The sequence below is a fragment of the Centruroides vittatus genome, unplaced genomic scaffold, assembly GCF_030686945.1.
Source record: "Centruroides vittatus isolate TY-2023 unplaced genomic scaffold, ASM3068694v2 scaffold_861, whole genome shotgun sequence".
NCBI classification, from domain to species: domain Eukaryota; kingdom Metazoa; phylum Arthropoda; class Arachnida; order Scorpiones; family Buthidae; genus Centruroides; species Centruroides vittatus.
The window spans coordinates 11,561,965-11,579,236 of NW_027122718.1; the positions used below are offsets into that span (position 1 = coordinate 11,561,965).

Consider the following 17,272-nt stretch of genomic DNA (forward strand, 5'->3'; position numbering starts at 1 on the left):
AATTTTTTGGTAACTTAAAGGAACTCGTGGACTTTTTCACTGATAGAAACTTGTTGATAATTAATATCACTGAAGAAATTCTCATGATGTTTTTAATATTAAACACAATATATTATTGTTATTTTGTAAAAGTACTTTAAATCTTTCTTGAAAATTTTGTTGAGAATGAGAAATAGTAGAATCTGGTTAAAAAAAATTTAAAGACAAATGCTTTAATAAAGATTATTTGGTTTGTCAAAACTCAAATTCAAGTTTAATGTACATCATCTTGTGAATGGAAGAAAGTTCTGTGTATATAAATTGGGTAATTTTATGTTCTTGTGTATTTCATGCTGCATTCCCAGGTTGCACAGCATTTTATGGAAAAGTTTAAATAGCTCAATATTTGAAAATTCAAAAGAAAATTTGATTGAATATAACTAATAGGAATTGATTTAATTGTTACAATTAATTCCTTTTTTGTTACTTTCTGTACATTAAAGCATGCTATTCAAAAGCATGTTAAAATATTTAATTAATATTGCTAGAATGACAATTTTGTGGTATTCCGCTTGCTGTTCTAAGTTTATTTAGCAATTTATATATAAAATTTGCCTGCAGATTTTAATTACAACAGTTCTTCAACTCTTTGAAACTCAAAACTAAAAGAATAGCTAACCTTTTATCTGAGCTTCTATGAATTAGTTCACACACCAAAATCACACCTACAAATTGCTCTGTTGAAAATCCATCTGGGCTGTTAATGCTCTCAAATTTGTTTTATTACTTTTTTGAAAAAGAGAAAGTAAAAATAAAGTCTTATTACTGTAGAATCTTCATTCATAATCAAATACCGAACAAATACAACAAATTCATCAACAGTATACATAGCACAAAAAGCTGAAATGATGAGCTTACTAACAGCAAATGACAGGTCATTTTCAATAACAATTTTTTCTAATAATAATTAATTCTGAGAGTAAGGTCTAAATAACTTTTTTTAAATTTTAATCAAAAAATTCACATTTTTGTTCTTACCTTTTGCGCACTTTACTTTCCTCATTTGAAATCCTGATCCATTTAGGCTGCATTGTTCCATAATGAGACTGCTTGTGACATAACATATCACAATATAACATTAGAATGTGACGTGCAATGCAATGTGCAGGAGTGAAACAAAGTACTATAAGTTGTATTGTGGAATATATAAGAAAAATATAATTTAAGGTTTTAAATAATTTTTTAATTGTATTTGAATTTAAATTACTAATTGGTTATAATCTTGTATCATTCTTAAATTAAATTTTATCCTGCTAAGCTAATTTATTAAAAGAATGCTTTGTATTATTGTACTATCCAAAATTATCATTATTAAATTTATAAATCCAACAGAAACTGATAAATTATCTTAAAATACATTTAATTCATTCATTGAAATACAAAAGAAGAAAAAAGTTTAAAAATACTAAGTCGTACATCAAAAATGCATTCTTTAGTTGAATGATTGATTAATTCACATTATATGAGACTAAGTAAATTTGCTTTAAGTTAAAGGTGTTCGTAATTACATTATAATTTGCCACCGTTTAATTTGATATTAACATAATTTGGTATTCGTGTTCTTTAATTTATAATTATATAAATCTTTCTCCTTGTTAAATATAAGATAGATGGTAAAAGTTTTTATTGTATAAGGTGAAACTTTTAATCAAGAAATTTTAATATTTAATTGTAGGTGCCTTAGAGGAAGAACAAGAGCGAGAGGCTGAGCTATTGGCTGAAAAAGAAAGGCATCAATTAAAGCATAGGGAATTGTTTTTGTCTCGTCAAGTAGAGACACTTCCTGCAACCCATATTCGGGGAAAATGTTCAGTTACTCTTTTAAATGAAACAGAGTCTCTGGCATCCTACCTCAATAAGGAGGTAAGTTACATATGTTCAATAATTTCTGTTTAAATTCAAGGAAAGTTTATCATGTGTAATAACTTTAAGCTTAACCAATTGCAACAAACAGTTAAATTGTGGTAATTAACCTGAGCTGTTATGCCATTGTTGTTTAGACAATTTAGATAATTGAATATAGTGTTTAAATTCTGAATTTTCATGTTTTGATTGTTAAAAATTTGTTGTTAAATGACAGAATTAATGAACTTGTTTGAAATTTGGTGTATTGTGCATTGTATAACTTGTTGAGTAAATTGTTAAATGTTTGAATATCACTTAAATCAATTTTCTTGCACATGGCATCCTAGGTACTTCCCAGAATTCCTTGGCATACCACAAATAAAAATATACAAAAAAAAAAAAAAAAAAAAAAAAATTATAGGAATTACAAAGTACATACAAAAAAATACTGATTTACTGTTTTTTAATTATGATGATATGAAAATATTTGAAATTGGTTTATAATCAATTTTCTTATTTCAATTTTATTTATTAACAACCTAGAAACCACTCTGGATGAAGTGTTGTGCAGTTTTAATGTGAGAAGTACGTGATTGGGTCTTGACTCCATGGTCATAGGTGCATGCAACAGAAACATTATCTACTTGTCACTTCATAAAAATTGAGGTGGTAACTGACATGCAACATGCCAAATTTACATGTGCACAGATTCTGTGAAATATGACTCACTGTTTAAAGATGTTTGTGAGTAAATGCATGCACATGTTTTGTGAAATATGATTGCAAAAGTGTAAAGGTTTGAAGCTTGTTAGAATTCCTTCTGTCACAAATGTCAGTGACAATAAACATGTAGGCAAATCATTGTCCGTTTTGAATCAACATGTATTCATCATAGCCATATGTTCACCATAAACTCATGCTTTTCCTCTTCTTGGAAGCATTGTGCTGTAGTACACCTAGCATCATCTCCCAGCACACTGGTCGTAGAGCTCTAACTTAAATCATCTTATTAATAAAACTAATTATGTAATAAATAAGTTTTTTTTTTTTATTTCGTATTAACATTTTTGAGAATTCCTATTAAATGGTTTAAGTGACAAATTATTTTAGATTATTTTAAAATTGTTATTAGCTTGCAATATTTAAAAAATAGTTAACACAATTATTAAAAAATCATTAAACTATTGAATTATTATTTGAGTATAAATTTTATGGCTGTTTACATTAAATTATATATCATAAAGGTGTGAGAAAAAAGTTTAAGGTCACTGAAATTTTATTTATATTTTCTATATTTTGAAAATTATTTATTTCTGCTATTGATATACATTAATCAAAAGAAGAATGTACATATTTATACAGTTATTAAACAGAAATTTAAAAAATTAACAAAAATATTAGAAGCTTATGGTTGTTCATTTCACAAATACTAGACTTGAGAGAGGTGGTAGGTGATTACTGGTTACTGAAAACAACTATTTCTGTTTTAATGGTATCATTTTCTTGCAAAAGCAAGGAATGCCTATGGGTTTTCCTCTGTTGGCCATTTTGGCAGAGTTAGTCATGAGAGCCATTGAGTTCAAAGTTTTTAGATCCCCTCTTACCATATGTTATCCCCTTCTATATTTGAGGTATGTAGATGATATTCTACTTGCATCACTCATAAAGAGTTACTGGAGTTTATATAATCACTCTATTTTCCTGACTATTTCCTTTACTAGAGAGGAAGAGAAAGATGCAAAGATCTTCTTTTTGGATCTACTTGTATATAGATCTCACAATGGCATCTTATTTTCTCTGTATCATAAATTTGGCAAACCTCCTTACATCATTCCTTCTACGGATTTTCAGCCCTCCAGGTGCAAAAACTCGGCTATTATAGTGCTGATACACAGGGCATTCTTATAGTCTTTCTCCCAATTGCTTGTAGATGAGAAACTTTCTCTTTTTAAAATTTACAGTTTGCAGCACTGGGTATTCTTTAGCCTAGTTCAAACATCTAGCCAACCGGATCAAAGGCATGTTATATCCACCATCCACTTTGTATCATAAGAAGGATTTGGTTTTTGTAACACTGGCCATCCATACCTGGGTTCCTCCTTTATTACATATTTGTTGAGTTTTCAACAAATTTGGCTTTATTTTGCCACTAGCACGTTATGTCAGATACTTTGTAATGATAGAGATGAGGTTACACTCTATGAAAAGTATGGAGTATATGCTATAACCTTACAAAATCCCCTAACTGGATTGAAACTATCATGTATTGGAGCAACTGTTAGAATGCTCTGCCTCTATCTTGCAGAATGTTGTGATGATGTAGTATATAGCAAATGTACAACATAGATAGCTAAAAAAGCAATAGAGAGTAACTTTGGTTTGGTCACAAACTTCCTTCCAAAATGGTCTGGGGATTGAAAAACATTCATATGGGAATCCCTTTATGTCTCAGCAATGTCACCATGCAGTTCTCCCATGCTAGATATACCGGATTTGTAGATAGCATTGTTTAATCTTCTGAAGTTGTAATCACATGGTTTTCAATAAAACACCTTATAGCAGCGTTAGTGCTGCTATGAGGCCTATTTTTATATTGTTATATAATTTTGTAAATTGCATATGTGTAATTTTAATTTTTCATGCATGTGTGGGACAAACACTTTGAAAAAACTTTGGTTGATTTTTGGGTTCTTTCTCTTGAATTCAAATGTTTTGTTCTCTATGAATGGTTTTTCTTGAAGAGGACAATTATATATTGTCAAAAGTAGTCGCAAAATAAATTATTTTTATGTAACGCTGATAGTCAGTGGTATATGTTACAATCTTCACTCCCTCAGCAGATTACTTACAACAATACTCAAACACCAAAACACTTGCTGAGCTTACTGCTATCTTTAATTTCTAACGTTTTCAACCTAATTTTTATAGGTCATCTTCAGGAAAAATTTATTACATTTCCACATTCGAACATAAAGCTTTCGAATGCTCGCGACATTTAAAATTTTTCGAATCTTTAAAAATTTTTGAAAGATTCGAAAAATTTTAAATGTCGCGAGCATTCGAAAGCTTTATGTTCGAATGTGGAAATGTAATAAATTTTTCCTGAAGATGACCTATAAAAATTAGGTTGAAAACGTTAGAAATTATAGATAGCAGTAAGCTCAGCAAGTGTTTTGGTGTTTGAGTATTGTGGTATATGTTACCTTTATCTATTAATATTTGGTGTGTATGGTATTTAAAACTTTATTAATATGCTTGATTTTTGCATCTTTGAATAGTATATTTAATTCTTTTTCATTAAGTATATTTAATGATTTGTAACCAAAAATATTTCTTTTAGACCAATTTGAAATATTTGAACAATTTTAAATATTAATTTGAAAATCTAAAACTATAACTGAAATTGTCTTAACAGTAATAAAATATTTATATTCAAAACTGTAACTTTATTGAGTATAATAAAATATTAATGCAGTCATTATTATGATTTATAGTTATGAGATTTTTTTCATTGTAAATTAAGGAATAGGATTTTAAATATAATGTTAATTTGAAATTATTGATATTTTATTTTTAATACAGTAAGCATATTTAAAATTGATTTTGTATTCATGATTTATTAATAAATAACATAAATTTAATAACAATTAAAAAATTTTTTTTACAGGATACATTCTTTTATTCTTTGGTTTATGATCCTCAACAAAAAACACTTTTAGCTGACAAGGGAGAAATTCGTGTTGGACCAAGATATCAAGCAGATATTCCACCATTACTACCTGATGGTAAGAGTATTATTATATATATATATATATGTGTGTGTGTGTGTGTGTGTGTGTGTGTGGTGTGTGTTAATTATTTGCAGCAAATTCTTTATTTTATTATATACAGTAGAGCATCGATTATCCAAAATAATTTGGGACTGGGGTTGTTTGGATAACTGATCATATACAAAAAAATATATTAACCTATCCCATGTTGAAATTTTTCTCCATTGCGTGTTGCTTTGCGTTGAATTTTTGTCGATGTTAAGTCTGATGAAAATTTTTTATAAAAATAATAATCATGGCTATTGTATTGTTAAAAATTATTTTTATATTTTGCACAAACAAAATAAATATATTGAAAAATATAAAAACAAAAAGAAATTATATTTCAGAAATTAATCTAGTATCAAAAACCTTCCGATTCAGCACGACACATGTTCCACACTCAGTCTTCAGAAAAACACCCACAAAACAAGCAAAACTCACCACTAATGATGGGGAAAAAACTTAGTTCAAATACTGGTGCGTCTTTAAGTACCCTCTCATGGTCGCATCTGTGCTGCCAGCTAAAACACTTACACCAACAAAAATAATATTGGAGTAGCCCAAGACATAGCCAAATATTGCAGTGCCACATCGCTAGTGGAAATTTGAATTTGCCAAGTGGAATGTTTTCAGTTGATTGGTATTCAGATAACCGATGCTCTACTGTATTTCTATTACTAAAATATTAATTTTTCAATAACAGTAGGATAATATAATAAATCTTAAATATAATAAGGCTTTTTAGACAGTGTTAGGTATTAAATATAACAAAGATTTGTTAAACTATTTATAATTGATGTGTTAGTCAAGTTTTAATGATATTTAAATAAATAAATTTGTGAATTTTTTTTTTTTTTTTTTTGGTTAAAGATTTGGAATTTTTATGTATAATAGTTCAAGATAAGTCTTTAAAAATTTTGTGTTGAAAGTATATAACAACATTAAATGGAATTATAAATTTTATTACATTCTGTAAAGAAATTATTTCATTTTTCACAATAGACTCCAATGTCTATTTCTACAAACAGCTCTGCTCTCCATTTCTATTTATCTGATATTTCTGATAACATTAACCATTATCTGACAATTTGAGCAAGCAAGAAGAATTTTATTAATTTTAGTAACATCAAAATTTTAAAAAGGTGCATATTTAGTTAATTTAAGAGCTTAAATCATGCAAACTTATAAAAATATTGGTAAAAAACTTTTTTATAACAATTTTGATATTTTGTAATTTTTTTAAAAGTAATACATCTGTATTTTATAAATCTTTTAAGATTTATAAAATAAAATAGAAAGTGTTTTCTTTGTTTTAATAATTTTTTTAATATAATATGTTAAAATGTATCTATTTTATACGATGATTTGGAATTTTGAAATTTTACTGGATTAAAATAATCTTTGTTATTAGTTAATAATACACAGTTAATAATTAATTAATACAAGTAAAGAGTTTAGAAGTATTGTTAAAGTTAAGTAAATGTTATTATACAAGAGTTTAATATGAAAAATTTGCTTAATTTCAGTCAGTGAAGATGACAGAAGACTAGAAGATTTAGAAACATTAGCATACACACCAAGCCATAATCTAAACGATAAACAAATAGATCAGTTTCTCATCATTTGTAGGTATGAATATAAATTGAAGTGCTTGCGTCACAAAAATAATTGATTATAACAGAATGATTAAAATAATTTATTTTCCATTTAAATTTCAAATTAATTATTTCAGTGTAATTAATGTATTTATTTCAAACTTCAAAAATTTCAAATAAAATTTTTATACTGATTTTAATTCATTAAATAAAGTATTTGAAAAACTCAAGAAAATAACTTAATTTTGGCTCATTTGTTTTGTTGTAAAATTATTTTTTAATTTGTTAAATGGCAATGCTGTAGTCATTGAATTTAACAGATTATGTGCATATTATTATAATGTGCACTATAAAAATTTTTTTAGGTTTTAAAGATTCTGATGATGATATATTGAGATGCTATCAAAACTGTGTATCATAGTTTTAATTACTGTTTGAGTGTAATAATTAAATTTTTTCATGTGAATTTACTCTATACTTAATTTTGGCTGATCAGTTTTTATCTTTCTATATTTCATTAATATGTTATTGTAATTAGAAACGAAAGTTTTATAAAATTAAGTCATTAAAATATTTTAAAATGTCATTGATATATGCTAAAATACAGATTATAGTGTATGTGTATTGCTACCTAAAATACTTTAATAAGCAGGAAACCTGTCAATTATGGAAATGAAAGTCTATTTAGATACTAATTGCATAATGTAACTTGTAAAGCAGAATTTTTCTGCTTAACTGCAACTAATTTTTAAAAATTATAATTAATGCTACCTGTGTGAACCACAGGTAGCATTAATTAGATCACAGTTGACTTTAGAATGATATTTTTTTCTTTTTTATTATAATTTGTTTTGTTTATGACATAGCTGTTTCTTCTCATGTCTCTAGAAGAATGCACTCATTCCCTAGAAGTAATGAATATTTAAAAAAAAATATGATATTTATGAGGAAATTACACAAGCTTTAAAATCTGAAAAAGTAATTATTAAAAATAAAATTAATTTAATGTATGAAAGTTATGAAAAGATTTTGGCAAAATGTTTCAGGATGAAATACTTTCACTCTCCATATTAGTTATACAAGTTCTTAATGAATTAAGAGCTGACTATATGAATGATATTTCCACATTCTGTGGTTACTGGATTTTTATATGGATTTTTTCTCTATCCACTACATATTTGTCTTCAATGTACACTTGAAACAAAAAATTTGGATAGGAGGAGAAAAAGTTCTAAATATGAGTTTTAGCACTTTTCAACTTTTTTCTTTTTCTGCTTAAAAAAATAACCCCTTATAAGACAGAAACTTAAAGTCAGAAATTGAAAATTCTAGTTGGTATTCACTTAGACAGATTTTGCTATATTACTTAGAGATTATTGATTATGTATCAGATATTGAAAAATGAAGTTATAAGATCACTGAACACAAAAATTAATAATAATAATAATTTTTACATAAGTAGAACTTACATTGTTATTAATAAAATGATATTTTCAAGAAACAAAAAAGGAGTTATTTTGGAGTGTATTAAAAATGGGAAGAAAAGAAACTGCCTCACAATTTGTTAGAAATAGAAATCTTATACTTATTTACAAATTCCTTTTTTGGTTCTGTGAAGTGAAGTCATAATTGAAATTATTTCCCAGTTTTCAACATATTTGTTATCATCATTCTAATCAGTGTAGAAAAATTTTAAAATTCAGTTTTAGTTTCATCCAGTGTTCTATTGCTGTTTCAAATCTTTATGAATGAACTTATTGAACTTACAAAATATCTACTTTTTCATTCAAAATATTGATTAAAATATGACTATTTTTGCTACTTTAATGAAAAAAACCTCATAGTTTTACTCTCTGTGCTCTGTAGGAAATAAGAGGACTTATTTAATACTCATCCTGAGTTAGAGAAGCCCATAATATGGGTGGGTAGATGGTAAAGAGATGGGACTCATATCTAAGGATACATATCTGGGACAGACTGTCCGTGAAAAATCTCTGTGGAGTTGTCCTTTCAGATTCCGTCTTGAGTTCCCAGAGCATTAGGCTAATGCCTTCATTATCTCAATCATCCAGTTGTGTTAGACTAGTTGATTAAATATGCTAACATTTATATGGTAGAGATAAATACTTGAAATTAAAAAAAAAAATGTTTGTTACTTTTGTATCAGTACATTTTTTATACTCCATTTTTATTATAAAATAGTTAATGTTTTGATGACTTAAAATCTTTTAAGAATATGAATATATTACTCATTTCCATTAATGGCTATATGAACATCGTTGTTTATTATTTTATAATTATTTTGAATTTTAAATATAGATAAAATTGCAATAAATAAAATAACGATTAACTTTTCTTTTTTAAAGGTCAGTAGGAACTTTTGCTCGGGCATTAGACTGTTCTAGTTCTGTGAAACAGCCAAGTTTACATATGAGTGCAGCTGCTGCATCAAGAGACATTACACTTGTAAGTAATTATTTAAATATTTGATTACATTTTAATTGAAACTTATGATAAATTCCCTTTTTTTCTGTTTTGAAAAGAATGTTTCATTGCCTGAAAGTTAGAGTATGCTATAATTTTTTAGTTGTTATGAGTAAAAAGTGGTCAGTGCTTAAAAACTTGCATTCAAATAAATGTATTCCATTTTATCAACTAAACTGTTACATGAATAAAATCATTATTGCACTCTAGGTATAAATCATTATTGCACTCTACGTGTTAAGATCTAAGAAACAGATTTTCAAACTGTTCAGCTTAGTGCTGTAGTATGATATGCTGTATGGAGAACTTATCACACACTTTGATGTTATCAGAGTAATCACACAGAAGTGGATAGACACAGGATTATTAGGTTGATAGTATGAATTTCGGACATGTTGTCTGTCCCTCTTCAGCCATATTTATTACAGTTTGGGTGGGTTTAGAGGTGTCTACAAAAATACAAGCGGTTTTTCGTTACAAACATTTGGGTTTATGATTAAAATAGTTCAAAATTACATTTTTGTGCATACTTAAAAGGTATATTTTATTTTGTTGCTGATGTGTGGATGACTTCACTTTTGGGACTTTTCACAAGACATTATATTATGTTTTCCATACAAATAGCAACTAGAGATTAAAATTGTTGCTTAATGAAATTAATTGTAAAATAAATACTATGGTAAACAAATGTAATACAAAGTTATAAACAAGATTACAGTTACAAAAGTAAGAGCTGTTTTAAGAAAGGTTATTTACGTTTTTCAGAGTCAGCTTGTACAAACAATGTTCTCTAGTACAGAAGCAACGTTACTATAGAGTGGTTTCTGGTTTTGGTGATATAAGTATTACTTGCTGTCTAATAAGTTTCAGATGTTTAAGTAAGGGTTCCAGATGGGATCTAGTTGTACCCTTGTGTTTTTGTTTATTCTTACATTATCATGGATTTTGATAATTTCTAAATGTTTGTATAATTTGTGTTTAGTAGTATTTGTTTTGGTTTTTAATATTTTTAACGAATCTTTACTAATATTGTAATTATGGAATACACAGTGTTTAGTGTCAGTGGAGTTTTCAAGGTTGTATTTTTATAGCATTGTTATATAGATTGGGAGATGTGGCACGTGCTCTCCTAATCTTAATTTTCTTGATTACTTCTTCTTGGGTAAGCTAAAGGATGTGTTTATTTAATAAAAATTTACCAATATTTGAAGCAATACACCAGAAGTAATTTTGAACAAACACAATCAGAGACCACCTATCACAAGGCATAGTGTAGTTATGTTCAAATTTTTAAATAAATGATGATAAACAAACATAAGAATTTTATTAGCCCAATATACTGCCAAATATAAGTTCATATAGTCCAAGAAATAGCAACTAGCTAAATTATAAAAGATAGTGTTTTTAAATTTTTAATAGCCAACTTGGTGACTGATTGTTTTTCACTAGATGGTAAGCAGCTAAATAAGCAAAATCAATGGTATGATCTGTTGTATATGAAATGCATTATGCTATTGCAGCATTTGCTTAATTAGCTGCTTACTATAGTTTTTTCAAAGAACTTTCTATAGAGTTTAAATTGGTGTTTTTAAATTTTCAATAGCCAACTTAGTGACTTTGATTGTTTTTCACTAGATGGTAAGCAGCTATATAAGCAAAATCAATGGTATGATCTGTTGTATATGAAATGCATTATGCTATTGTAGCATTTGCTTAATTAGCTGCTTGCTATAGTTTTTTCAAGGAACTTTCGGCATGCAGAGTTTAAACTGTCTTGGGTAAATGAACTAGATCAACATGTGTGTGTTGTCATATAAACATATAGCCAATGAACTTATTGCATGTAGCTTTTTACTGATATTCTGGATTAAGAACTGTGCATTTATCATTATTTGTTTTATTTGATTCATGAATTTCAAGTTAATTATTTTATATTTATAATATTTACAGTTCCATGCTATGGATGTACTTCATAAACATAATTATGATGTAACAAGTGCAATCTCCAGCCTAGTCCCTGCTGGTGGTCCAGTTTTGTGTCGTGATGAAATGGAAGAATGGTCTGCATCTGAAGCTAGTTTATTTGAAGAAGCTCTTGAAAAGTATGGGAAAGATTTTAATGACATTCGGCAAGATTTTGTAAGTATTATTTATTTTCAAACAAGATTTATAAAATGATAATCAAATATCCAATTATGGTAATATAAAATTTTAGTTTTAAAGTAATTGGAGTATATTTTTAGGTTACCTTGTCTGTGAAAATCATTCTTGCTTAGTTAGATTATTCAATATAATTGCAAATGACAGTTTGCCAAGTATTCAGTGAATGTTACAACAGAATCTGATTGTACTGGTATTGAATGGTTTGATAACATTAGCTGTGTGCAATCATGATGTTACCTCAGAAAAACAGATCTTTTCTTTTTCTATTTAATGAATTGTTTATCTAAATTTGTATTATTATCTTGTATATGTTGATATTCTCTCATTTTGATCGCCTTATCATGTTTAATTTCAGTTTAAATTAGATTGTTTTTATGAATAAAATGCTATAATTTTTACGATGCAATTAATTACAAAAATTTTATCATAATAAAAAATATATGAATACATAGTCATCTTGTTTTTTTTAATAAAAATGTTAAGTTAAAGTATTACAAAATATTTTAGTATAATTTTTTAAGTGCTTATCCTACAATATGTAGAACAGTTTAACAACAAAGTTAAAAAGTATACTGTGTATCTTGATTCTAATATTCCATCAAATTCTTGATTCTTGAGATGTCACAACCTCTCCAAAAAGTTAGCTTACAAAAGTGTAATGCACACCCTATATGAAAAATGCAGCCACAAAAATTTAATACATTTAATCAGTAACAAACATCAATTCATATGCCTCTGTGTCCTTATTGTATAGATTATTATGTAAAATGTCTACAAGGACTTATTTTATTAACAGGACTGGTGACCTGGTTCAGCAAAATTTAAGAAAAACTAATCAAAAAACAACCGTCTTTATTTTTCACCTGAACACTTTTTACAAGATATAATTGTGTTTCGGACCTGTTTGTCCCTCATCAGCAGATTTACATCCAAAAATTTCTAAAATCAAAATATTAAAAATTTATAAATTATAGTAATTTTTACCATAAAACTGACATTAAAATGAAATAAAATAACTTACAGTATCTTGTTTATCAATTACATCAAAATTAAAAATTATTAACAGGATAAATCCAAGCATATTTCCAATATTCCTGCATTTAATAACAATAAGTATAAGCCATTTTATTTAAAAAGATAAGGTAAATATTTGTAAAACTTGCATATTCCACACCAACTAGAACTTGAACAATTATCTTATTACTATGTTGTTTCCCTTATATACCCATCATTTCCTCTATTGGTGATACCTTTCCATGATTGGTGGATTTCTCTTCCCATATTGTTATTCATTCTGTTCTTTTGTCTTGTTACATAAACATGTTCATATAATTGTCTTTTATAATTATTTCTCTCTTTTTTCTTTATTTTAACAGTGTTCAAATCTAGTTTGCATCCTGTTGTGTTACAATGCTCTGCTACTGCTGAATTTGCATAATTACTACTTATGTCACGAATATGTTCTTTTAACCTTATTTTCAATTTTTGTTTTGTTTCTCCTATATATGTTTTTTTATGTTCACAATTGCAATCAAACAAATATACTACACCTTTTTCTTCTGTAATTTCATATTTTTTTATCATTTCTGTAATGTAACTATTTTTTGGGGTATTAAATTTATTTTATTACCTATTACTTTTATAATTCTTTCAAATATTTTTGATATATACATTAATTTTACAAAATTTTTTTCTTTATCATATTGTCTTTTGGTCATTTATCATTTTCTATTTTTGTATCCATTTTTCCACTTTGATTTTCGGGTAATCGTTTAATGTGAACATTTTAACTATTTCTTCTATTTTTTTTTCCTGAGTTTCTATATTACTTGTTCTGTTTTTAATTTTATTAACATACATTTTAAATATATTAAATTTCATGCTTATTGGGATGATTGATTTATAGTTAATTACTTTGGGTATCTGCATTGGCTTAACATATTTCTTATATATTAATTTATCATCTTTCCTTTCTGTTGTTATATTTAAGTACTGTTCTTTTTTGAATCTGTTGTTTTCTGAGTAGTTTTTCTTAAATCTTGCTGAACAAGTCACCAGTATAATAAGTCTTGTTAACAAAATAAGTCCTTGTAGACATTTTACATACTAAAGTAACAAACATCTTTTGAAAAAAATTTTCTTACATTGCTCTATAATGTCCATATTTTTTAATGTATTTATTTATGACACCATTATCAGATACAGAAGATCTGCAGACCAGTACAAAATCACTCAAAATTATCATATGATCAATGTTTTAATAGTGAAATTTCATACCAGTATGCACAAGTATGACATTTACCAGATAGGTTGTATCATATTGAAACAGCCAAACACATGTTCTTCATCATAGTAGATAACTCTCTGCTTAAACACAGCTTTATGAGATTTGTCTGCTGGATATTGTTTACTTAGCTTGCTACAGTTCAAAAGACCACCAAGCCATTCCAAAATTAAAACTAGTAGTGAGATGGACATTTACCATATCTATACTGATGATGTAATATATGTGAATATCCAAGTGGAGTGAAGCACGAAAGATGTGAAAATGATACTGCATTAAGTTGATCTTGTGCCTAATACTAACAAACACATTAATTTTTGAATTCAAAAAATGGTATGCATTAGAATCAAGAAAATACAATATATATTTATATCTTTTGAATTTTATATACAATGTAATTTGAAAATAATTCAAATTACATTTCAGTTTTTTGGAAACATATTTTTGTTTTAAAGCTGAGGATTTAAACTGATGAGAATATTGAATTTTTTGAAATTTATTAGAAAAACTATAGATTTGATGTCTAATTCTGTTTGTAATTATGTAAATAAAAAGTTTTATCTTATAAAAAAATAAGATATAACTTTTTATTTTTGTAGTATATTTAAAGCTTATTTTTTAAATTAAATAAAACTATGTTAAATACAAGCAGATATCTATAAAATATTTTCTAAACATTTATTTAGAAAATTAACACTGATTTATTTTTAATGAATTTAAAAATTAAGCAGTCTGTATTATTAAGAATATATATTAAAGTAATGTTTTGAAAATCCAAACTTTAATAACTTAGATGTTACCATTTACTTCAATTCAGTTTTAGAGTTATTACAATATAGTTTTTAATAATACTTTTTAAATGTATTAAAAAATAGTCTGAAAATTTTGATAATACAATTTATTCATTATATTTTATCATTTTGTTTTTTTCTTATATTTTAAAATTTATTAATGGCTTTTGAACTAAATTTGATTTGTTCACAAATCAAATTTAGTTCAAAAGCCATTAATAAATTCCCCTTTCAAAAATTAAGTGTTCAGTTAATACATAGTATAGTTTATTTTGTTGTAAGGAATTAATCATAAAAATAATAGTTTTTCTTATGTATGCATACTTACGAAATATAATTAGATATTAATGTTCTTCTCTAGTTCAATAGTTATCAAATTTATACATTCTAATAACCACTTGAACTAAGTCACAGATGTGGTGGACCACCTATGCTCTATCTACTTTCTATTCTAAAAAATCATCTTAGGTGAATGCCAAAAAATTTTGCCTATTTAGTAACCTAATGTAAAAATAAAGCTTGTGCTTAAAAGTATTTTCTTCTGGCTAAATAAAATTTCATTTTATAAAAATGACTAGGTCCTTAGACAGGATCATAAACTATACTTTGAGAACTACTGCTCTAGATCATTTAGTCAACACTCGGGGGTTTGTGGAGAAATTTGGACATACATTGATGAACTGAAGGTAATCAAAATGTTTGGTTGCTTTTTCTCACTCATTGAGATTTTTTTTACTCAATTCTAAAACCAAAATGAAATGACTGTTATCAATTAGGGTTTCTCAAACAGGATCTTGGTTGTTTTTTTAACCCAAGAAATATCCCAGGAAATTCTGCAAATTTCTTAAAAGTTCACTTTTTTCTTATTTTATGTTAAGGTTGAAATTTTGTGAAATTTTGTTAATAGAAATAATGAACTCATAAACTGTCAGAATACATTTGTATTTTATTAATTTTAAACCTACTTATTAGTTTTTTTTAAATTTTTCTATGTTATGGCATGTCACAAATGGTCAATAATCAGTATGAAGCTTATTTGTGGCAGCACTCTGAAAATTCTTTACTTGTCAGAACCTGTAATATCTGAAATAATTGTGCTTATGCTGTCTTAATTTTTAACCATTTCCAGTAGCTTCAATAACTGCATAATGCCAGGTTGTGCAAATTGGGAAAGGATAGAAATGAGTATGAAGTCTGCAAGTCTCAAGGTTTTCTTCATAAACCTAATTATTAAAGCCAAACGAATTGCCGAATTATCGGGCTATAATTATCGGCTTGATGCCATTATTAAAGCAGTCGAGGCAGACAAATCAAGAATAGTAGAGAGCAAAGAAGTACAAATGTAGAAAACGAACTAGAAATCTTCCTGGCTACGGGTGAAAAAACACATAACATCTGTTTTCTCTTAAATGCATTAAACGTGATTCCACTCATATCAATTGAATCAGAAAGAACATTCTTGGTAGCAGGACTTTTCATTACTGAAATAAGAATCAGATTGAGTAATGGGAGTATTGACCATCTTTGCTTTTTAAAATCTTATTATAAAAATTTACAATAATATTTTGTATTATGTTTTATTTAAAAAATGAAAATTACCTTCTAAATTAGAAGTTTGATCTAAGTTCATTTTTTCTTTAAATTTTCAACTCAATTCAAAGGCTTTTTTTTTTTGTAAGCAGTTTCCAACAAACTAATAAATTTTTTTCTATTTGTGAAAATTTCTGTGTAATTCAAAGGTAATTTTAATATATATTTTACACAGCATTATTAATATTATGATTTTGGAGGTTGCAGAACATATTAAATTACTTTTAAAAATGAAAAATAATTATATCATTCGATTTCAAGATTTATTTTATATCTTAAAAATAATTAATTCTATCCCGGGAAAGTTCACCTTTATCCCAGAATCCCGGGACAAGCGAAAGACCGGGAAATGAGAAACCCTAGTTATCAATAAATAATAATGTCAATAAATTAATAAATAACTATAAATTACCGTATTTTACGGACTATAAGACGCTACAGACTATAAGATGCACCGTAATTTTTAAGCAATTTTTAAAAAAAAATACCTATAAGATGCTACGGACTATAAGACGCACCTGAATTTTGGAGGCAATTTTTCGAAGGAAAAAGTGCGTCTTATAGTCCGTAAAATACATACCGTATTTTGTGAGTGTGATTGTCATTCTTTATGGAAAACAGCCAAGCATCCATAAACTTATTTCAAACAAGTAGCAACAAACTTGTTAT

General features: G+C 26.9%; 1 protein-coding gene across 2 annotated transcripts in view; it reads left to right on the plus strand.

Moving 5' to 3' along the window:
* MTA1-like (metastasis associated 1-like) overlaps nucleotides 1–17,272 on the plus strand; it is a 112,618-nt gene that overhangs the window by 55,067 nt on the left and 40,279 nt on the right. For both annotated transcript variants that reach the window (XM_067288431.1, XM_067288430.1), the window contains exons 4-8: nucleotides 1,715–1,902; nucleotides 5,552–5,669; nucleotides 7,223–7,325; nucleotides 9,658–9,757; nucleotides 11,726–11,914. In XM_067288431.1, coding sequence (XP_067144532.1) covers nucleotides 1,715–1,902; nucleotides 5,552–5,669; nucleotides 7,223–7,325; nucleotides 9,658–9,757; nucleotides 11,726–11,914 — 698 coding nt within the window. The remainder of the gene's footprint in view (nucleotides 1–1,714; nucleotides 1,903–5,551; nucleotides 5,670–7,222; nucleotides 7,326–9,657; nucleotides 9,758–11,725; nucleotides 11,915–17,272) is intronic.